Source organism: Varanus komodoensis, unplaced genomic scaffold (assembly GCF_004798865.1).
Source record: "Varanus komodoensis strain SLA01 unplaced genomic scaffold, ASM479886v1 scaffold15, whole genome shotgun sequence".
NCBI lineage: Eukaryota > Metazoa > Chordata > Lepidosauria > Squamata > Varanidae > Varanus > Varanus komodoensis.
Window position 1 is genome coordinate 330,536 of NW_025335440.1, and position 21,703 is coordinate 352,238.

Consider the following 21,703-nt stretch of genomic DNA (forward strand, 5'->3'; position numbering starts at 1 on the left):
CCGGAAGTGGATCCGTTCTCCCCTTTCCTGACTCTATGGTGCATCGCCTCTTTCCGGTCTGTTCCCGGAAGAGGAGCCTCCTTCTTTTGCTCGTGGTAACGCGGCTGCCGTCGTTGGCCGTCGGCTCGTTTTCTCGCGGCCATGGTGAGTCCCTCCCCGCCTGGGGCAGTCTCTCTTCACTCGAAATCTCTGTCTGTCTATGTACCTGTCGTAGGTATGAGTGCATATATATATACGCACGCTTTTGTGTGTGAGAATATATGTGTATCAGTGCTTATTTATTTATTTATTTATTAGGCTTAAATCAAAGCAGCTGACATTATTCTCCTCCTCCTCTTAGTCTTATCCCCGCAATAACAACTCTATGAGGCAGGCTGGGCTGAGGCTGGACCTGGCCCAAAGTCACCCAGTTGGCTCCCTGGCCGAGCGGAGACTAGAACCCGGGTCGCCTGAGTCCAGACCCGCGCTCTTAACCAGTGCACCATACTTGTCTACTCAGAAGTAAACAAGAGCATGAAGCTAATGGGTGGCTTTTAAACAAATCAAATAAATAAAGCCCACTGAGTTCAAAGAAGCTTACTCCTGCGTAAAAGAGTTCATAGAGTAGCAACTGTAAGAAACATCCTAAGAAGAGTGGCGACCTTGTTTGTTTAGACACTGGGCTGCGTGCAGTTTTTCACTTTTGGGTTCAAACACTGAAATCAGATTTCAGTAAGATTCCATTAGTTAAAAAAATACTTAGCAAGGCCTTTATCGGGTGTTTTGAGACAAAAGAATAATTACATCAGCAGAGCTAAAACAGCTAAGAAAATAAGATGAGCCAAAACTGGGAGTTTGGGGAGGGGGTTTAAGTAGCACTTAAGAACAACAGAATGAAAGAGCTTATTATGATCCTACTTGGCTGCCATGCAATCCTTAGGGGCCAATCCTAACACACAAACTTGTGTGTGAATTAGAATGATGTATAATGTAATAACTATAAAACATGGAAGATCTAAAATAAGAATAAAAACTCATCACATCCTAATCACATTTATTATTATTGGGAGTAAATCCCAGTGAGTAAACATGCATTGAATTGCATTATGAATGTGCACCAAGGATTTCTCACCTTTTAAAAGTCTGACAAGACATGTACTAGTTCCCACTCTGTTCCATAAATCTGGATTGTCTCTTCTCTCCACATTCACGCCCAGGTTTGATTTCCTCATTTGGAAACTGCCACACTCTAAACCCAAGTTGTCTTTTCTGGAGTTCATATTCCTCCCCACCAATGCCCGAACATAGGCAGATGTCTCTCAGAAATTCTTAGTACCTACATTGAGTCATCTCCCTTGCTCAGTAGATCTAGTAAATGTAGCACTCTGCCTACTGCCTCTGCTAGGACTGGCAGGCATGGCAGGGGGCTTGCAATACCATGGAAAATAACAATATCTGTCCCTCCTTATGCTTGTCATATTGAAATTAACTTGCTGTAGAGAAATGAATCTCCTGATCTTGCAGAGTAAGTTGATTATAATTATGTGTTCATGTAACTGTCACCTCAATGATTAAATAATGTGTAATCTTCTAAAATATGTGTTTCTTTGCAGAAACCTATCCTGTTGCAAGGCCACGAGAGGTCGATTACTCAGATCAAATATAACAGGGAAGGCGATCTCTTGTTTACCGTAGCCAAAGACCCAGTACGTTTGTCTTGTATTTTTATCCTTTTCTGCACATTTCTCCTTTCAGTCCTAAGGAGCACCTCCTCACTTTCTTTATAAAATAAGTAAGGAACTGAAGGGAAAAACAGGAAAAAAGTGGGTATAGGTTATAGGTGGGAGTACCTTTGGTCAGTTGCATCCTTTGAGCCAGTTTTTCACCTGCCTCCTTTGCCTTCCAGGAAAATAGAGACCTAGCCACCTTGGTTCATGTTTTTGTGACTTGAGGGTGAATTGGTGCGATGCACTGTTCATGTGGCTGGCCTGAAAGAGGTTCAGAAGTGTCTGCTACTATAGAAGGTCGCTTGTTATAGGTGGAGGGGAGTGCTAAGATATCCACCTGTGCTACAGCAGCTAGACATTTGGTTTAAGATGCTGGTGTTTGACCTGTTAGGCTGTTCATGGCCTGAAGTCTCTACATCTCAATGAGCCTTGCTCCCTTTCCAGACCTCCTAACATCTTACCAGGGCTTAATCAGAGCCTTCTCTTTACAAGAGATAAGGATTCTCCTAGACTTTGGTTGATGTGGCCTGCAAAGCCACCTTTCTTGTGGTATTTAGAAATGCCCATATCTGAAGGCATTTAAGGAAAGATATGGTGCCTTTGATTTAGCTGCCACTTCAGAGTTATTTCTGTTGCTGTTAGAAAATTGCTTGGGTTTACGTGCATTGATGGAACAGTGTATATGCTGTTCTGTTTGAGATTTCAAAACAAGTAAATTGCTTTAAAATTATTGTACTCATTTTAAGTTCTTTTAAAAAACTTTAAGAAACATTTTTATCTGGATTTTGGTTTGTTGCAGCAAAATGTTCACCAAAGTAAAGACTTATTTAATTGAAAATGTATTTCTGGTCTCTAGTTAACCAATAATTCCAATGCTTCCCCTTCATCTGAAGTTCAGTGAGATCTTGCTTGTTTTTAATTTGTCCCAGCATATTATGCATTCCAGATTGGTTTATCTTGGCTGTTAAACATTCAGTAAAGGTAAAGATTTCCCCATGACATTAAAGTCCAGTCATGTCTGACTCTTGGGGGTGGTGCTCATCTCCGTTTCCTAGTCGAGGGAGCCAGTGTTTGTCCGCAGGCAGTTTCCGTGGTCATGTGACCAGCATGACTAAACACCGAAGTGCACAGAACACTGTTACCTGCCCACCGAAGTGGTAAATTTTTATTTACTTGCACTTGTATGCTTTCGAACTGCAAGGTTGGCAGGAACTGGGACAGAGTATGGGAGCTCACTCCATCTGCGGATTTGAACTGTCGACACAGCCCCAGATCAGCCAGAGGATCATGGTTATGCTCTTGCTTTTGTCTTCTGCCTGTGTTTTAGTAACTTGGCCTAATTTGTTGATGTTTCTTTTACCAGATTGTTAATGTTTGGTACTCTGTCAATGGGGAGAGACTCGGCACGTACAATGGACACACTGGTGCAGTCTGGTGTGTGGATGCTGACTGTATCCTTTGGTTTGAGAAACTAATGCAAAGTGTTTCCCAAGATAACACAGAGATACTCTTAACTTTTAATGCTATCAGACTTTGCAAATGATGAGGGTAGTTCCTTAGGTAGTGGCTGATCCATACTTTAATGCAGATGCTGCTTTCAACTAATTTACCCTCTTTGCGGATTCTAGCAGGCTGGCCACCTGTATCAGCAAGAAATCATAGATCACAGAAGCAGGGAAGAGTACAATTGGAAGGGCCTGTAAGGCTATCAAGTCCAGCTTCCTGCTCAGTGCAGGATCCCAAGTTAAGCATCCCTGACAGAGGGCTCTCCAGCTGCTCTTGAATCCCAGGACCTCCCTAGGCCGTTGTTTCCATGACTGTACTGCTCTAACAAGCAGGGCATTTCTCCTCATGTCCAGCTGGAACCTAGTTTCCTGTAACTTGAGCCTGTCGCTCCATATCTTGCACTCTGGGATGATGGAGAAGAGATCCTGGCCTCCTTCATGACAACCCTTCAGGTACTCGAAGAGTGCTGTCATATCTCCCTCAGTTGCCTCTGCTCAAGGCTAAGCATCCCCAGCTCTTTCAGTTCCACTTACAGGGCTTTGTTTCCAGTTAGTTCCTTGATCATTTGTGCTGCCCTCCTCTGAACCATTTCCAGTTTGTTCACATCTTTCTTGAAGTGTGGTGCCCAGAACTGGAAACAGTACTCAAAATGAGACTCAAGTAATTGGACGGCATACAAATTTTATAGATAGATAGATAGATAGATAGATAGATCGATCTGAATCGAGGGGAACCAGGACCTCACCAGATGCGGAAGCTATACTTATGTTAATGCAGCCCAATATAACATTAGCATTTTTTGCAGTCACAACATGTTGACTAAAGTTATGAGGGGCTACAAGCACTTTAAACCAAGCTAACAAGCAGATGGTATGATTAGCCCTGCAGAATGTCTAGCTGTTTGTAAGAAGGTATTTTATTTAAACCCGCCACACCCCCAGCTGAACTCAGATTCATGGACGGATGTTCATAGCTTGTCCAGGCACACCACAGCAGGCCCGGGTGTGTGGCTGCCGTGCTTCGAGACGAGTTCCGCCTGGGTCTTTCAGCCACGCCATAGCCTGCACGTACCTCCACTGACACCATCCGCTCAGGTTCCTTGACTGCTCCTTCAGGGGACACGAGGCATGTGCTGACTGGGTCTGCGGACAACAGCTGCCGCCTGTGGGACTGTGAGACAGGTAGAGCTTGGAAACGGGTCTCGGGGATGGTGGGGACTTGGAGCACAAGAGCTGGAGCATGTGTGGAGGGGCACTGACTCCCCCCTTGATGCTTCTCGAAAACACCGTATTGTAACTGTGTCTCCTACCAGGAGGTTTGCGACTTGGTTGCGATGCTTTTCAGAAGATAGCATTGCTGCACACGTGCCTCATCCTTCCCCTGAGGAATTTGGAGAGGTGTCTAGAATCTCAGATAGTGCCCCGTCCAGGCAGCTGATGTCCATCATGATCCTTGTGTTGGGTCTTGCACCTTACAGCTCCATGAAGTGCAGAACTTGGCTGGCAGGCAGGCGGATTTCTAGAAATCGTGATTTGTGCCTCGTACTGTCCTGCTATTTGTCCAACATAGTTTGCATCGGCTGTCCCTCCATTTGCTTCGCAACCTGATTGACTGTGTACAGTACAGGGGCTGTTCTGCCGAGAAGCATTCCCAAGGAGCCCGAGGCTTGCTTGACAAGCGGTCCCTTTTGAGCTCAGTTGAGCATTCCTGAGAACACGCACAGGCGCGAGCTCCCAGTCTTGAGGCAGTTCTCTGATGATGTGAGAGGCCCACGGCTCCGTGGCTTTGGCCCCTGCTCTTCAGTCTGGCTCAGAGAAGCTCCAGCAGCAGGGCAGGAAAGGTATCCCTCTGCTGCTGCTGGAGAGCCACTTGGAGAGGCCTGTGCAGAGGTGTCTCGCCACACAGCAGCCTGCCTGCGCTGGATCCGTGTGCGTGTGCTTTGCCTAGGGAAGCAGCTTGCTCTGGTCAAGACCAACTCCGCTGTGCGAACATGTGGCTTTGACTTCGGGGGCAACATCATCATGTTTTCAACGGACAAGCAAATGGGCTACCAGTGTTTTGTGAGCTTCTTTGACCTCCGTGACCCCAGCCAGATTGGTGAGGCCTCTGGGGCAGAAAGTGTTGGGATGGGATGGGATGGGGTGGGGTGGGATGGGATGGGATGGGATGGGCAGCTACCTCTTGGCTGGATGGGCCTTTCTGAAATGTTCCTGTGTTTCTGCCTCGGGCTGTAGAAGACAATGAGCCGTACATGAAGATCCCCTGCAATGACTCCAAGATCACCAGCGCTGTTTGGGGTCCCCTCGGGGAGTTCATCATCGCAGGGCATGAGAACGGGGAGCTGAACCAGTTCAGTGCAAAGGTCAGTGCGGCTCCTGGCGCTGCTGCAGATGCCGAACGGCAAACCTCTGCCACCGCCAGGCCACATTTCTGTGGCTTGCTTTCCCCCCAGCGCGTGTTGCAGGCCTCGTGTCTGGCCTTGCACAGCCACTGGAGCCAGCAGGTCTGCTGGGAAGGTAGAGTGAGGCTGCCCAAGGTCAGTCAGCCTCCCGGCCTTGGGGGTGAACCGCACTCCCAGCAGGGCTGTGGTCCCACTTCCCGCCCACTTTTATTTTCAGTTATAGCAGAAAGGAGAGAGAAGGCAGGGCCTGGAGGGGAAGATAGAAAGAAAAAAGAAAGCAGACAAGAAGAGAGTGACGGTTAGCCTTACGGTACTCGTTTACAACACCATTAATAGGGAGGAAGGGGGGTTGCCACTTTTCCTTCAACTACCTATGTTAATATAAGCCGTCTGTCTAAACAAGCGCCCAGATGAAGTTGACAGCTGCAGGGTGTTTGTTGAAATGTAGCAAGAGCACCAACTTCCTCAGGCCACCGACCGATGGGCCCTCATCCTTCTGGTCTTGAAATGTGTGTCTCTTTGCAACTCCAGGAGTTCTTGGTGTTCTTGCTGTGCATCACAGGAATATGTTAACAGTGCATGGACTGCCCCACTTTCCAACAGTTGGGCGCTATAGATGAGTCTAACTCCCCAATCCATTCCTGCCTGGCATGCTGAGCATCTCTGTTGCATCCCAGAAGACCTTTCAGCACAGCTGTTGTAGGCATAGATTCCTGTGCAGAACCAGCAGATTTCTCTGACGGAATAGGGCACGTGGAAGCATGCCATGTGTAGACTCCACACGGTGTGGCCATTGAACCTACTGCCACGCAGCTCTAGATGACAAGTGAGCGCTAACCTGTGATACGGAAAATGGAAATAAATAAATCCTCCACCAATCCTTGGAACTGATCCAAAGTATAGATTCTGTTTGCCAGCCCAATTCCTTCACCAAAAAGGGTTTGGATGCCCCCATGGTATCCTTGCCAATCAGGTTGTCAGTTGCCATTTCAGAGGTACCATGAGGAAGAATTCTGTCCAAAGCACATTCATATCAATGGAACCTAATTGCCTTCTGCGCCAGCCATTTCTTCCATTTCTTTCTCTGCAGTGGTGCTTCCTGCTTGCCTTTCCTTATCCACTGCAGGGTGATGCTGTGGCAGCCATGGTGGCTTAAAGCATGAGCTGGTTCACCTCTCTTTGCCTGAAGTGCGCTGCTGTTCTCTCAGCTGAGCTCTCCTTGTGGTGTATCTTGAGGACGAGAATTCGGGCAATTCAGTTTATGATTGATTGTGTTGGTATCCCACATTTGGCATCAGTGCAACATGCACGAGAGTCGCAGCTGACCTCCCATCCGGACACTGACCAGCCCTCAGTGGCGGCAAGGTGGCCGCCTCAGGGACCGTCAGCCCTCCCTTCCCGGGTTGTGGTGGTGATGTAATGAAATGCTTTGAACATTCAGCACATGCTCTTTTGGTGTGAGTGGGGCACTTGGATGTGTTTTCCTTTGGTGTGGCCCGGGGGCACTCTGTTTCCCTCACCTTTTTCTCATCTCCCAGTCGGGCGAGCTGCTCATCAACATCAAGGAGCACACCAAGCAGATCAATGACATCCAGACCTCCCGAGACATGACCATGTTCATCACCGCCTCTAAGGACAACACGGCCAAGGTGTGTTCCCCGCTCTCGACCAGGTTGCAGAAGGAGCAACGTCAGGCTTAAAATGCCACTGCAGCTTGGCGGTTGAAAAGGTTGAAAGCTGCCTTCTCCAGAGGGTGGGTTGGCAGTGGCAGTGCAGCTAATTATTTGTCTCCTGTGCTGAGCTGATTGAATTGGATGGTGAGGCATCTGCAGCGCAAGCTCTTGGACGTTCAGTTTCTGCAGAGACCTCTGGCCTTCCGTTTGTTGGAGCAAAGCACTGAAAGCGTCGCTTCTTTTGCAGCTGTTTGACTCCACGAATCTTGATCACCTGAAAACGTTCCGGACTGAGCGGCCAGTGAACTCTGCAGCACTTTCTCCCATCTTTGATCATGTATGTTGATGGGGGGGGGGATTTCCTTTGTATTCCCTTTTCCACGGGCCCCCCCCCCATGACTCGAACCGCATCGTCTCCCAGTAGCCCCAAAAGATGTTCTTGTGGTAGATCATGCGAGGTGAGAGGTTGGCCCCTGCACAGAGGCTGCTGTGCACACAGCCCGTTTCCCAGCCCCGCCTGGCTTCATACGGGTTGGGGCGGCCGGGCATGAAAACGCCCTGCAGGGCCTCTCACTTTTCCTCTTCGACAGGTGGTGCTGGGTGGGGGCCAGGAAGCCATGGATGTGACAACCACGTCCACCCGGATCGGCAAGTTTGAGGCCAGGTGAGCCAGTGTGGCCATGTTCCATTGCTCCGGGGGGGTGGCGCAGCCTCCTGCTCAGCTCCCAGGGAATCCAAGGATGGTTGCTACTCGGGAAGTTGTGCGGAAACGCTTGCCTGCGTTACGCTTGTCTTATAATGGCCGTCTCGCCCCCTCTCCTTACCGCGGCTCCAGGTTCTTTCACTTGGGCATCGAGGAAGAGTTCGGGAGAGTGAAGGGCCACTTTGGCCCTATTAACAGTGTTGCCTTCCACCCCGATGGAAAGAGGTAAGGAGGGCTTCAACACTCCCACCTCTGGTTGCTCAGTGGGCGATGTGTGCTGGGATCCCAGCACCCTGGGCGGTTCAGCAAATGTTTTGTCTTTTAATGTTTCCAGTTATAGTAGCGGCGGCGAGGACGGCTATGTTCGTATCCACTATTTTGACCCCCAGTACTTTGAGTTCGAGTTTGAAGTTTGAACTGGTTTGTTTCTCCACGTTTCCAGTTTTGCGTTCCCAGCAGTGCCGGCAGCCCCGCTTGTTTCTGAGTGAGGCTTATGGGAAAGAAGCAGAGGCCGCCTGCGCTGCCGCCATTTCTCTCTTCGGGAAAAGCAGTGGGAGGTTCAGCTGCTTGTCTGCTCTCAAGAATGCCCACTTCCTGCCCTTTTGGAATATTTATAAAGTAATATGGAAAGAAATAATAAACGCTCATTTTCGTTTCAAACCACATTAGGAGTCTGTGTGTGAATTTGGTAGCTGTGTAATGCCATTTTTCTTTTACGCATGACTATTTTCATGCAGCGTTCCTTAGCGTGGATAGCATATTTGAGCCCCAGAGTTCAGCTTTAGAGTTGTGGAAACATGGCTTATTAAAGTTCCAGAACCCGGGGTGCAAGTTGCCTTGCCGTTGGACTGACTGACCCCAGTGGCCGGGCAGAAGCTCAAGAGTAGAGCATGCCAGGATGTGACTGTCAGGAGAGGGGTGCCGGCGAAAGCTGCCTCTTCCTTGATTTTCCATGAAGAGCAACACCAGAAGGCTCACCGGGTCTTTCTTGCCTCTTACACTGTCACCAGCTCGCTTCCCGCAGCGCCTTGGCCCGGCCTGCTCTGGCTCCCTTCCCTCCTGCCGCTAGGGCAACAAACGGCATTGCCCCGCCAGAATCCAGAATGCTCCCCAGTCTCCGCTCTCCATTGGTGCTGGCTCGCCGGCCAGCGACCGCCTTGCCCGCTCTCCACACGTGTGTCTCCGCTGTCTCGCCTCCCTTCCGTCCCTTTGCTCACCCCCCCTCCTCCTCTCTCCCCCTCCCCTGCACCACTCCACCCAGCCCAGCTGTTCCTGCCTCCGTCCGCAATCCTGTACAGCTGTGCGCTCGCCCGTGTCTCCTGGCTGCGGTCTTCTCGCGAGTTGCTCTCCCCACACAGATTCCCAGCCTTGCCCTGTCATCTTCGGCCCTGCTCTGTGGAAGGCCCCAGGGTAAGCCCCCTGCCTCCTCACACAGGACCATGCAGGAGATCCCAGTTCAGGCCCGGCATCTTCGGCAGGCTGGGGCGATCATTCCCCCCGAGACCCTTTGAGAGGTGCTTCTAGCCGAAATGGACAAGACTGGCCTTGATGTAGCAATGGTATATGACACTTTCAGCCAGTCACAATATTGTGGAATTTAAAATGCCCATAGTTTCAGATGCTTTTAAAGCTAAAACTCTGGACCACACAAAATTCTGACTTTTTGTATGAAAATATATTTTAATTCAGAGGCTGGGTCTGTACCAGTGGGAATTGTCCCCATCTATGCATCTCTTGCTCACACTCCCCCGCCACCATCCCTCTGCCTCTCCCAAATATTCATACACACCCAGTTCATAATGCAATTTCAGACCAGCCCAAGCAGGAGTCTTCTTGGTATCTTCAGGTATGCAAGGGATCAGTCCTTGGCTAACTTTGACTCAAGGGTGATGCAGGCTTTGGCTTCTGCAAATGCTTGTGCTGCTGTTGGCTTTGACATTTTCCTACTTTGTCATTCTGTCTGGACTTTCCTGTGTCTTGCTATTTGCTGCATTTCTGCCCACGCTTCATCGAGATAGTGAGATGGACGTACCCAGCGGAGGAATAAACCTGTGGGAAATGACCATAAGAGAAGCATCTTCCCATCAGCTGCTAAAGAGGATGAACAAGTACTAGTCCTAGACCTCTTCCCCATTCCACATTCTTACGGTTGGCTTGGGCCACAGAGGTATTGCCTGCTGATCCCAGCCTCACAGATCCTGGAGGAGTATCCAGGTAAGCGCTACAGGTAAACCAAGGATAAGACAGGGATGCCAGAGCTGTATTTGGGTATCTGCTATGTACACAGTGGAGTATGGAGTCCAACACACTTGCACCTTTACAATAATGTGAAATCCTCAGTCTGACAACTTGTTTTAGGGTACTCCCTTATGCAGAGTTAAGCAGAAGCGAGCCCTTTAATCTGCCATAAGAGAATTCAAAATAGTGCTATTCTGAAGCGCTGGGGCTAAGACAAGTGGCGTTTATCTTGAATTTCCTTCCTAAACACATGTAAGGGAAACTAATGGGACAATTTCCTCCTAACAATTTAGGGAAAGTTTAGGTTCTAGTCGGAAGTTTTGCAAATTCACGGTAAAGCTTTCCAGACATAAAGAACATCGTGCCCCAGCTCCTACTACTGCTCCCAACGCCCAGAAAACCCTCAGCTTCTGTGGAATATTAAAAGTTGCACAAAACTTTGGAATTCCCACTGGTGCAATGTGGACTTAATAAATCAGGACTGGATCGACATGAGGCTTAGGAGAGGATGCTTCTGCCCGCAGTCTGGGGATGGCACAGGGAAGTGGGGGGGCTCACATACCTTGCCAGAGAAGCAGGTGCCACCGAGGGACAGATGACCAAGGGGTTGTGCGCATTCAGCGGATTCAAGCACTCGGGCCCCATGTTGTTGAGCCAGGGCCAGAGCGAGCGAGTCCTCTCCTCCCTTTGCAGAGCTTCCTGCAGGGGGAGCCAGTGGCAATTGAGTCCTTCATGGGGAGGGACTGATCCCCGCACCATTCAGGGTCAGCCCAGGGCAATCCACCCCCAAAGTGCAGTGCTTATTTTGAAATCCGCAGGAAAACGACCAATGGCTCCATCGCAGTGAAGGGATGGTGCCTCCCCATGTCCTGAACACTGAATGCCTGGCTGCTGCACCCACTGAATTAAGCCTGCAGTTTGTGCATGGTGGAGCCCCCGCCCCCGCAATGCCTGGTCCACTACATCCACCCTGTGAGGTAGAACAGCAAAGTCCACCCTGGGCTTGGCTGAAGAATGATCTGGCTGCCCCCCGAACTGCTCCTGCCCCATGGGAGCTGTACCCGGCCCTGCCAGTCGCACTGCAGACTGTCCTCTTGCACGGGCGACCGCCCCCAGCTTCGAATGGCTTTTCTGCAGACGGAATAGCCCATTTGGCATCAGCGGCAGGATAGCGCAGACCCTCCGTGTGCAATGGAAGTGTCAGTGCAAGTCTCCCCGGTGAGGAGGGACTGGGAAAGCCCATGCAGTTGGGGTTGGCTCTGGGCCCTGGCACAACGAGACGCTTCAGGGGTGCTGCCACCTCCTGCCAGGCCTAAGGGCGCAATGCCACAGGTGCGTGTTGGCCTCACTCCCTCCAAGAGTGAGCTTCGGTGGTGAGCGTGGAGGGGATTGGGGCCAAGCCAGGGCCACTCACAAGCCCCAGCCTGAGGTGGGCTGCACTACGATGACTCGGGGAAGAGCACGGGGAATTCAGAGAAGAGAAAGAGAAGGGAACCCTCCCCCAGGCAGCATGCGGGGTGGGGGGGGGGTAACACAAGCAAATGCAACCGGGTGCCTGTCTCTTTGTGGCTTCCTCTTATGGGACAGCAGTGATCAGAATATCTCCTCATGGAAGGGTAATGGGGCTTTTGCACTCACTGCTTGCTCTCATATGTGACAGGCAGAATTCTGGGCGACCTGGCAGGCAGCCTCGTGGTCCTGCTGGTGGAGCAGAGAAACCAACCAGGAACTGACAGGTTAATGCATCATCTGAGCTGGAGCTTCTGGCTTGCTGTGTCCCTCAGACCAGGGCTTGTTCTTGATTTACAGAGCCAGGCTTGTGTGGGACTGGCAAGCTGGGAGGCCCAGTCTGGATGACTTAGAAAGCCTTCATTTCTCGTTTAGGTTAGCTACTCCTACTGAAAGGAACCAGGCCCAGGTGCCGCCATGCATGATAGGCAAACCAGGATTCTCCAGAATTCTGGCTTACTACTCTTTCTAAACAAGTCACTGCAACATTTCCTTGGAAAACTGGGATGCGTATCACCTTCCAAGGCTGATTCTTTAACTGGACATGGTCCTCATCGGCTGCAAGACCCCAGCACATTTTGTACTTAATTTTAATATCTTGGCCTAAATTAGGAGTGGCTTACACTTTAGGGTGTAACTTAGGAGAGCCAGTAGCAGTGGGAGAGTCGCGCCGGCTCATCATGCGCTCGGAATCTTTGAACGTCTGAAAGTAATGGCGCGCCCTCCATCTGGGCAGACCAGAGGTCAGGAGCAGAGCGCGGCTTTGGGAGCAGCAAGCTCTGCTCCTGGTTCCTGGGCGAGGGTCTGGCAGTGGGGCTGGGGGCATCTGCACGCCCTCGTGGCCAGGCCCCGTGCTCTGCCTGCCCCATGCCTCCCCGCTCCTCCTCACTGTTGCACAGGAATGTGCCGTAGCGATGCGCAGCTGTGCTCGAACAGGGCCAGCAGGAGGCGCTCGCTGAACTCCAGGGACAAGGGCAGCTGGCGCCCGAGCTGCCATGCAGTCGAGGAAGAGGAGGAACGTGGGGGGCCTCCGGCCTGAGGCGGGCGTGGGAGTGGGCCGAGTGGGCGCAGTGCAGGCAGAACGGGTGCCCAGCCTGTAGGAAGCAAGGAGGGCTGGCTGGCTGGACTGTGAGCACGGCTTGTGGCCACCCGCTCACTTCCTCGCCGCGGGGAGGAGCCGTGCTACTGCTGCAAGCATGGGGCAGGGAGCCTGGTGACCTATTCAGATTGCTGGGGGCAGCGCCTGAGGGTGCTTCTCGTCCCTGATTTTCCTCCGACCCAGCATTAGGGGAGGCCCAGGATTTTGATGGCACAGCCGAGGCGAGGCGAGGGCGGGGGGCCAGCAGCCTCATTCCCGGGCGAAGGGCCACTCGCTGGGCTTCCAGACGGGGCTGAATGTGACGGCTTAGCCCTGGAACGTCTGAATCGGGAACACCGCCCCAGATTTGTCCAAAACCACCTTCCTGCACAGACGTACCCTAGATAGCTGTGATTATGGGGAGAAATTGCAAACTGGGGAAGGACCCTGTTTCAGTAATGGGGCAGCCCAAACATTCCCGGCACTTGAAGGGTGTGGCACAGTTCAAGATTAGCGTCCCATTCCCAAGTGTATTTAAGACCAAACTGAAAAGATCCCCAACCATTCAAAGCAGCCTCCTCTAATCTGGTTCCTTCCAGATATTTTGGACTTCAACTCCCATCACGCTCGGCTGCCCTAATGATCAGGGCTACCAGGAAACGTCCTCCAAACCCTCTGGAGGACGCCAGCTTGGGGGAGGCTGGCCCAGAGCAGTTTGTCCCGGTTCTGGCCGGAGGTGCTACCACCTCCCTGATCTTGTGCACAGGGCGGGCAGCTTGCGGTTGTCCCACCGCTGCCAACAGCAGTGGAAGTGCTAGGACGACGCGCCTGGGGCGTCGCGGAGGGCTCCTGCCGTGCCCGGGGAGACCGCACTGCTTAGCCGCCGAGCGTGTGAGGCCAGTGAACCAGCACATGATCTGAGGTGCGCCTCCTCAGGGTAGCTGCCTGGGCCCTTTACGCCACCTCTGAATCGTGCCCGCAGATACCTGTACCCATTCCCGCTCCAGCAGCCCTTGGAAGCCAGGCAGCGTCCTGCAGTCGGGATCCAGGATGACCTGCGCCGGGGCAGTCGCGAGCAGCGTGGTGTCTGTCCCTTCCGCGCCGTGCACCAGGACGCAGGCATTCTCCCTGCAGGCAAGCCAGCCGGCTCTGGGCCTTTGCGCAGCCTTGCTGAGACGAGGCCTTTCCTCCCACCTGCCCCCCTCAGCCAGGGCTGGCCCAGACAGGCCTTCCAAAGAGGGGCAGGGAAGGGCCCTCACAGGCCCCAGCGGCAGCTGCACCTTTCCATGCACTGGCTGCAAGGCAGGCAGTGCTCAGCGCCTCCTTGACGTGGGACGGCCGCTTGGAGGCCTCCGGCCTGCTCAGCCAACGGTCCATGCTGGGAGATCGATCGCCGCACGTCTCCACCAACCTGATGAAGCTTTCTTGGAGAACACAACCTCTGCTGGGGGGGGGGGGGAGCCAAAAGAGAGCAGATTTGGTCAGTGGTCTTGTTCGTCAGTTTCCCTCACCTTTGTGGTGGCCTGTGGGATCCAGGGGGTTTGGGGCTGAATGGCCTGCGAAGTGAATGAAGCAGGCACAACCCTCCGTCCGCCAGAACAGAAAGTTGTGTTGAGGTACAAGCAGCAGCAATCCACAGCAGAAAGCCAGGCGGATCTGAGCAGTCGTTGACTTCTAGGGAAGGAACAGATGCCCTGATGGAGAAATCGGCATTTGCTCTTGTGGGGCAAAAGTGGCAGGGATGGCTGTCTTGGCCCACATCATCATCACTTGAATTTTCATCTTTGAATATTTTTATTCTCTTAACATAAACAAGTACACAAAAAGAATGTGAAACAGAACAAACTAAAATGAACAAAGTTGCGGAGGAATTCTGTACAAATACAACCTACACATTCAGCCCCCTTAGCCCATATAATCACGCATGGCTTTTAGCAGGGCAAGACAGCATCGCAAGGAAGGAAGCAGCTCTCCACTTCCTTGGGGTGGGTGTCACACCCTTGTGTAAAAACAGGAAAATATGGTACATGTTTTTCCATAACATCCAACAAGGTGGAGAGTTTTGACTGAACCTTGTCTCAACTTCACTGGGTCCTAGTGAAGATCTTGTCCTGTCTCATCACAGGAGTTCAGGGGAGGCAAACACCAGAACCAGAGAAGCAATTTTGGCCTTTCGGAAAAGGCGGGTGGGATTATTTTCCCTGCTTTGCTACAAGGAAAGGGTGTGTTGGTGCGGGAGCATCTCTGTGTCACGCCTGGCAGCTCCTGCATGTTGTCTGCACCCTCCTGCCCAGGTTTCCAGCAACTCGTGTCCCCTGGCAGACGGTCCCTGATCCTGGGGGTCACGTAGAGCCAGCTGTGCCAGCAGCCACGGACAGCCTCCTCCTCCAGGAATTTGCCCTCGGAAGCAAAGTCCATCATGTAGCTACGAGAAGAAGGAGCACCTTTGATCCATGATGAATCTCCCAGTCGTCAGGTTCATGGCGTGACCACTTCCGGCTCTAGTATTTTGTGAGTGGGAGAACAAGGTCTCTGCTTTCTCTGCACCCGGCATAATTTTGCACACCTCTGTCCTGCCTCTCCTTACTCACCTGGCCACCCCTAAATGCCACCCCCTGTGGCCGGCGCCCTGTCGCAGTGTGGGTGCCCCAGCTGCACACGGCATCCCACGTGCGATGGCACGCAGGCGTGTGCGAGGGCAGGGGGCTGGCCGCTTCGCTTCCCCAGCCCTTTCCTCGTTATGCCCTGCCCGCTTAGCGCGGGTGCGGTGTCCCTCCCGGCCCCGGATCCCCTTCTCAGGCAGGCCCTGCCAGCTCAGACCTGGAGGTGGCGCTCGGGCTGCAAAGTGCACGTGCACCTGGTGCTCGCTCTCCCAGTTCGCAGGGGCCCCTCTGGGGCGCCTCATGCCCTTTTTGCCCTCTCTCTCGCTCTCTGCTGCCCCATAACCCGAAGGTCCTCTGGGCGGCTTTCAAATGCTAAAACAGCATCAATACAATAAAAACAATGGACATATAATGGATAAAATAGTAGATGAGCATCACGTAATGAAACATAGCCACACATAAGACAGCCCATAAATTAATCAAAAGTTAAATAAAGTAATTAATAACAAAATATAAAGGTATAAATTAACCAGAAGCATGTTTCTACCTAAGACTGCCTGAGACTGTGTCCTAAATACGTTTTTAAAATCATAACTGAGCAAAAAAACTGATCCCCAACTAGAAATCCAACACCGATATGTAGATGAATCTTAGCACAGAATTGGTCACTCCAGGCAGACCAGTCCCCACTTTCCAATACACTCGTTTGCGCTTTAGAGCAACCCTTTCAAGGACTCCTATTTGGCACTGCGACAACGCAGCTTATCTGCAGAGGACGCTCAGAGGAGGAGGGTATCACCACTTTCCTTATGCACGTGCTTTTAGCTGTAAGCAACATCACTGCCATTGCTAGACTGTTTTCCTCCACAGCTTCTCTAAGATACCAAAGCCATGTCCTCAACATTGTCCCCTAATCAGGAACAATTTTACATCACAACACATGCCCTGTTGAAAATTTGCTGTTTCAATGTCAGGAAATGATGTTTGCTTATAGATGCAATGCAATTTTTGAGGGTTTAAGTACCACTGGAATTGCATTTTTAAGATTGATTTGAAAGAAAGACGATCTTAGTCTTGGATCTTGGGAAATGTAATCCCAGAGCCATGGTTTTACTAATCTTTCTTGTCCTAAATAGGGGGAAGGAATTATTTCTGAGGCAGCACATGCTGGAGCTGTAAACCCGGCTGCAGAAGCGCAAATTACACCCAGGTCTGCCTATTCTCATGTCTTTAGGAAGAGCTGAGTACCCCATCAGGATTTCTCCCCTTCCGTGCCTCACCCTTTTCCTTCTCGGAACGGGCCATAATGTGTACATGTCTTTCAGTTGCGTTTGATTGCGATGCTGAGCTCAGTATTCAAGTGATGCTGGGAATGATGCCAAGGGCCAGAATTCGCTCACCTCTCTTCCCATGGGGGTAGCAGCTCCGGTGCTCCATGCCACCCCCCATCATCTGAGCCTGCTTGGCTGCCTGCTTGGACCTGGTGTCCAGGACGAAGCCCTGGTCTCTCCCCTGCAGCACGGAGCTCAGCAGCCGTTCGTCCTCCGGGCAGCGCCTCCGGTTAGGCCCCGCTAGGGGCTGGCTGCTCCGGAGCATGGCCTGCTGAGCAAGCAAGAAGGGTGTGCTGAGCTGGCTGGTCCTTCTTGCCGCCTCGCCCTGCGGTGGCCGGCCTGGCTGTACACCTGGGAAAAGGCTGGGGCACAGCTGGACGAGTATCTGGGTGGTGTGCAGAAGGTGCCACGCACGATTCCAGGTAGAGTACCCAGCGGGACGTCCACCTGAGGGCTGCCAGGTGGCAAGCGGCACAAGTGCTTACATGAAAGGGGACAGCCTGTGCTAATGCCGCCGCCAAAGAGCTCTGCTCATTTTCTGATGGGAGAGATTTCTCCTCTGCATCGGTGCTGCCTTCCTCACCTGCTCCAGACATTCTGGCCGATCCGCTGTGTCGCTCTGAGTCGCCTCGGAGCATTTTGCCCAGGTTTAAGCATGCAGACTGCTCTTTCCATTTCCACTGTAGCAGTTCCTACCTTTTATAGAAGCCTTCTCTTTGGGTCACGTGTGGGTGCGCTGGACCCCTCGGGCAACTTTCCACTTAAAAACGAATCGCTCTGGTGGCGCCACAGGTCCGATTTCCAGTGGGCTGGACCGCGCCCACCCCATGCACACCACATCCCAGGGGTCCCACTTCGGACAGAGTCCAGGACTGTCCCCTCCTGGTTGGTCCCATGCTCAGCTGTGTGCACAGAGTGCTTGCGGAGAGAGGTTTGCGGGTCTGGCCTGGCAGGGCATCCAGATCTGCCGCGCTCCCTGCTCAAAGCGAGGCTTCGAAGCCCTGCACCAAACCTTGACCAGCAGTCACAGCGGGATCTTGGAAGATACAAGCAGGAGGAGGCAGTGCTGAAGGCGCCAGACTCACAGTCCCGTTCTTCTTGTGGACAGGACAGGACAGCTGAGGACAGGAAAGCGCCTGCCCTGGCGAAGGCGGGCACTCGAATGCAAGGCCTCGTCGTCCATGCTGGCTGGCACGACGACCGCTGGCTGTAGGATGGGCAGGCCCCAAAGTCCTCATTGATGGAGCTGAGCCTCCAGGCGCCTGTCTGGGGAGGGGGCAGCGCTGGGTGAGGCGGCTCACGGGCAGCCGCGTGGGGCGCGGGGACTGGCACTGCCCCAGGGGAAGGAGGCACGGCTGCATGGAAAGGGTGCCCCAGGGGGGCCTTTGAGGTGGGCTGGGTCCCAGTGCAGAGCACGGAAAAGGTGCTTGAGGGGCAGGAGCGGAGTGGGAAGAGATGTCGCCAGCTTGGGCGGAGGGAAAGGGGCTGGGTGGGGGCGGCACCCTGCGGCTTCCTGCTTGCTGCCTCGCCGCTCACCTGGGCCGCGACTCGCTCGTAGCGCTGTTCCGGAACACGGTGCTGCCGGCCGTCCAGCAGCAACAGGCACCACGGCCTGTAGAAGGAGGGGTATGTCATCGCCACCGACTCCACGGGGGAGAGGGCCTGCGGGAGAGCAGCGGGCGCACCCCTTCAGGAACGCTGTGGCGGCTCCTCGGCTCCCGCAGGGCCCCCTCCACGGCATCTCGGGCGGGGCGGGGCCTCTCTGTGTCTGCATGTCTTAGCAGCAGCAGTGCAGGGAGGCAGCAAGGGCTCAACAGGCCCCCCAACCCAGGCAAACCCAACTGGGAAGGAGAACCCCGGAGGTGCACTGCTGCTGCTTGAAACGAGAGCTGCGTGAGGCGGCTGGGGCCTGTGCAGGGACCGGGCCCCTCTACCCCCCGGGCCACCCCACCCCACCCCACCCTCCTATTTTTCCACCCTCCTACCTCCGTTCCCCTTCACAGGGCCAACCCACAGATCCAGGGCAGCATGGCTGTGCATCACTGCTGTCTTTCCACAAAGACTGGTTTGGTAGTGGGGTCAAAATGCAGCTGCGTGGCAGTGGCAGGTTTTGCCCTCTTTCAAAACAAAGAGCTAAGTTTCTAGTCCTTATGATTGCAAAGGGCATTTTCCTTCATGGATCCTGCATAGCATAAGCTGAGTTCCAAGGAAGACAGGCTGCTTGTGTGTTTTGTGCACCTCAATGGAACTGGCAGCATTCAGGCACTCCTCCATCCCTGGGATCTCCAGGTGCAGAACTTTCAGGTCCTTGCATTTCAGAGTGATGGCGCCAGACGCATTTGCGAGCCTGTGGGGGAACATTGCGAGGAGGAATGACGTGGGCCAGGGTGCCCAGGCCCGGTTCCGCCATGCAGGAGCGGCTCCGGGCGGCACGCCCAGTTGCGTGCAAGCAGGCAGCCCCAGCTGTGGCAGAGCAGGGAGGCCACGGGGGAGGCAGAGGCGACGCGATGCACCTCCTCTGGCCAGCGCCCCGAACAGTTGCTTGCTTGGTTTGTGCTCAAGACAGGCAGGAAATCACGTGAGCAGTTTGCTGGGAGAAAGCACAAGAAGCCTAAAAGAGCAAAAGTCATTGGCGGAGGGTTCAGGCCTACAGTTTCCGCCTACAATTAAATTCTTCTAGAATCACCAGCCCAGGCAACTCTTATCTGCAACAAGTGTTAATTAACGTGCCCATAGTGTTAATAAACACTATTTTGTCAATGGGCTCTATGGTTGCTCTGCACACTTTTGACCTAATTATTGCTGCTTGTATTTTCTGCATTTCATTCACCTCTGACTTCATGGCCACCATTTCCCTCTTCTCCCTACACCCACGACTGTCACCTCCAGATAACATTTTGTGCTACCGTGAAGGAATTCCGCTTTGAGGTGCCCAAAATGCAGCTTGGCTGCTTTTCCCGCGAGCAGCAGGGCCCTCCTCTTGCGCACCATGCGGGGCGCTGCTGACCAGGGGCAGCTGTCCGGGCAGGGGCTCTCACGCGGGCTGAACCCAGCTGCCCTAGCAAGCCATGACTTGCCAGCCACACACAACCCGTACAGAGAAAGCATCACGTGTTGCTGCGTCGTGAAGAATTCCCCACAGCCCGTTAGCCAGGTTCAGACCACGTGACACCACCTCGTTCAGCAACAACCTTTGATTCTGCAACAATCCACACTCAGCCCTCGAATGCAGGCCGTGTTGTCCAAACCCAGCCATGCTGTCCACTCTTGGAAGCAGCGGCAAGGGAGATGCCACCCCATTCACCCTGAAATGCGCTCTGCACACCATCACTGCTTCGCTTGTTCCCGGACTGAGGACAGATCCTGGGCTGAAACCGGTTTTTCAAATGTGGCCCTCTGGGTTCTTCTGCCACACCCGATCTGTCCAGTACCCCAAGGCAGAGAACGCGGCTGGGCCTCTAGAGGGGGAAGGCCTGAGATGGTCGCAGCCTCCCCCGCCCCGGCCCAGCTCCGCAAGAACGGTGCGCAAGGCGAGGGCAACCTGCAAGCAGCAGTGCCTGGCAGTTTGAAAAGGGGTTAAAAGCCAAAGCTGGCCTCTTGAGAGGAGCCGTTAGTCCGGGAGCTTTGATACCAGCTTAGATTCTGAACACTGGGAGTTACCGGAAGGAAAGAGGAGAGGCTAGTTAGCATCGTGGCGCAGGTGCAGGGGGTGAGCCTGGGGGCCTCTCTGGCTGCCTCCAGCTTCTCTGACGAAGACCTCCCTCCCACCTCCTGGAGGATCAAGCGGCCTCGCATGCGCGTCCTCCCGCCTCTGCCCCCCACCCTGCTCGTGTGCCTCTCGCAGCGGCCTGCCTGGAGACGGGCCGCAGGTGGCTTGACTGGCACGTCGGGAGGAAGGACGCATCACCCACTGCATTTCCACACGTCAGGCTGCAGTTACAAGCAGGGGCAAAGGTGGCACCCTGGCGGTTGGGCAGGAGCAAGAAGTCCCCCCCCATCGTGGGTTCTGTGCCTGCCAAGTCCCAGAAGAGGGCGGCTGGCTCTTTTTCCTCTGATCCGGCCTCACTGCTTCTTTCCCTGGGGAAGGTCGATGGGGCATTCATGCCAATGTTTATACTGACAGCATCACCCATTGGAACAGGCCATTCAAGAGCCTTCTGGTTGAGATTGCAGCCAAGGGAGTCCAGGTGTGCAGAGGTGCTAGCCATGTTTACCTTATAAGCAGCCAAACCCCTTTAAGGTCATCTCGCAAGACTTACATCTGAGCACAAATTCCAGGTTTAGCAAGGCCAGCCTTCACTGGCACAGCAGCTTAAGCTTTGTGGGGAGAGGGTGCTTGAGCCTCTGCTCTGATAAACTGGATCAAACACCACAAGACTCAGTTTGGTTACCGGGGGGGGGGGTAGGGGGAGGAGCCCAGCTGGACTCTGAGCAGGGGGCATGTGTAGCCCCCCGAAAATGGTCATGAGGGGCCCGTGCAATGCTGGGGACATTATCTACCTTTTCTCAGTGGCGTCCACGGTGCAAATGAGAAGCCACAGCTCCTTCTGGCTCTGCCCCCCACATCCCACTCTCTGGGACGATAAAAGCAAGTGGTGGCTGGTGGTGCAAAGCGTCCCCGTGACCGGCTTAAGTCCTGGGCACGAGAGGACCACGCCGTCCACCCTGGTGGTCTTGATCAGCTCCGCAAACTCCATGGGAGGGAGAGGCGGGGTCTTGCTGGGGCCTCAGCGCAGTTTGGGTCCAGAAAGGCCTGGAGAGCTGCGGGCACAGGAGAGAAAAGCTCCCAGTGGAACAGAAGAAGCAGGGGGGAGGGGGGCTGCTGTTAGGAATAAAGCAGCATTCGCCGTGGGGGGAGGGGGCGCACTTTCCCTTTCTGGTATTTCAAACCCAACAACACATTGTCAGGCGTTCCTGTGTTTCTGGCCAACTTACAGTTTCTTGTCAAATATTAA

At 53.4% G+C, this 21,703-nt stretch overlaps 1 protein-coding gene and 1 pseudogene across 1 annotated transcript; one reads left to right on the top strand and one right to left on the bottom strand.

The window, feature by feature from the left end:
* The first annotated feature begins 51 nt into the window (after positions 1–51).
* On the top strand, positions 52–8,654 carry EIF3I (eukaryotic translation initiation factor 3 subunit I). The gene is made up of 11 exons (XM_044425186.1): positions 52–144; positions 1,593–1,685; positions 3,070–3,157; positions 4,328–4,393; positions 5,160–5,309; positions 5,447–5,574; positions 7,152–7,262; positions 7,534–7,623; positions 7,877–7,950; positions 8,122–8,214; positions 8,324–8,654. Exons 1-11 carry the CDS (start codon positions 142–144, stop codon positions 8,403–8,405), a joined length of 978 nt encoding a protein of 325 aa, XP_044281121.1. The 5' UTR covers positions 52–141; the 3' UTR covers positions 8,406–8,654.
* A 1,072-nt stretch (positions 8,655–9,726) lies between these two features.
* LOC123020782 lies at positions 9,727–21,450 on the bottom strand (annotated as a pseudogene).
* Between the last annotated feature and the right edge of the window lie 253 nt (positions 21,451–21,703).

Coding starts and splice junctions, on each gene's coding strand:
- EIF3I (XM_044425186.1), top strand. Junction 1,686..3,069: donor TTACCGTAGCCAAAGACCCA/GTACGTTTGTCT, acceptor TTCTTTTACCAG/ATTGTTAATGTTTGGTACTC. Junction 5,575..7,151: donor TGAACCAGTTCAGTGCAAAG/GTCAGTGCGGCT, acceptor CTCATCTCCCAG/TCGGGCGAGCTGCTCATCAA.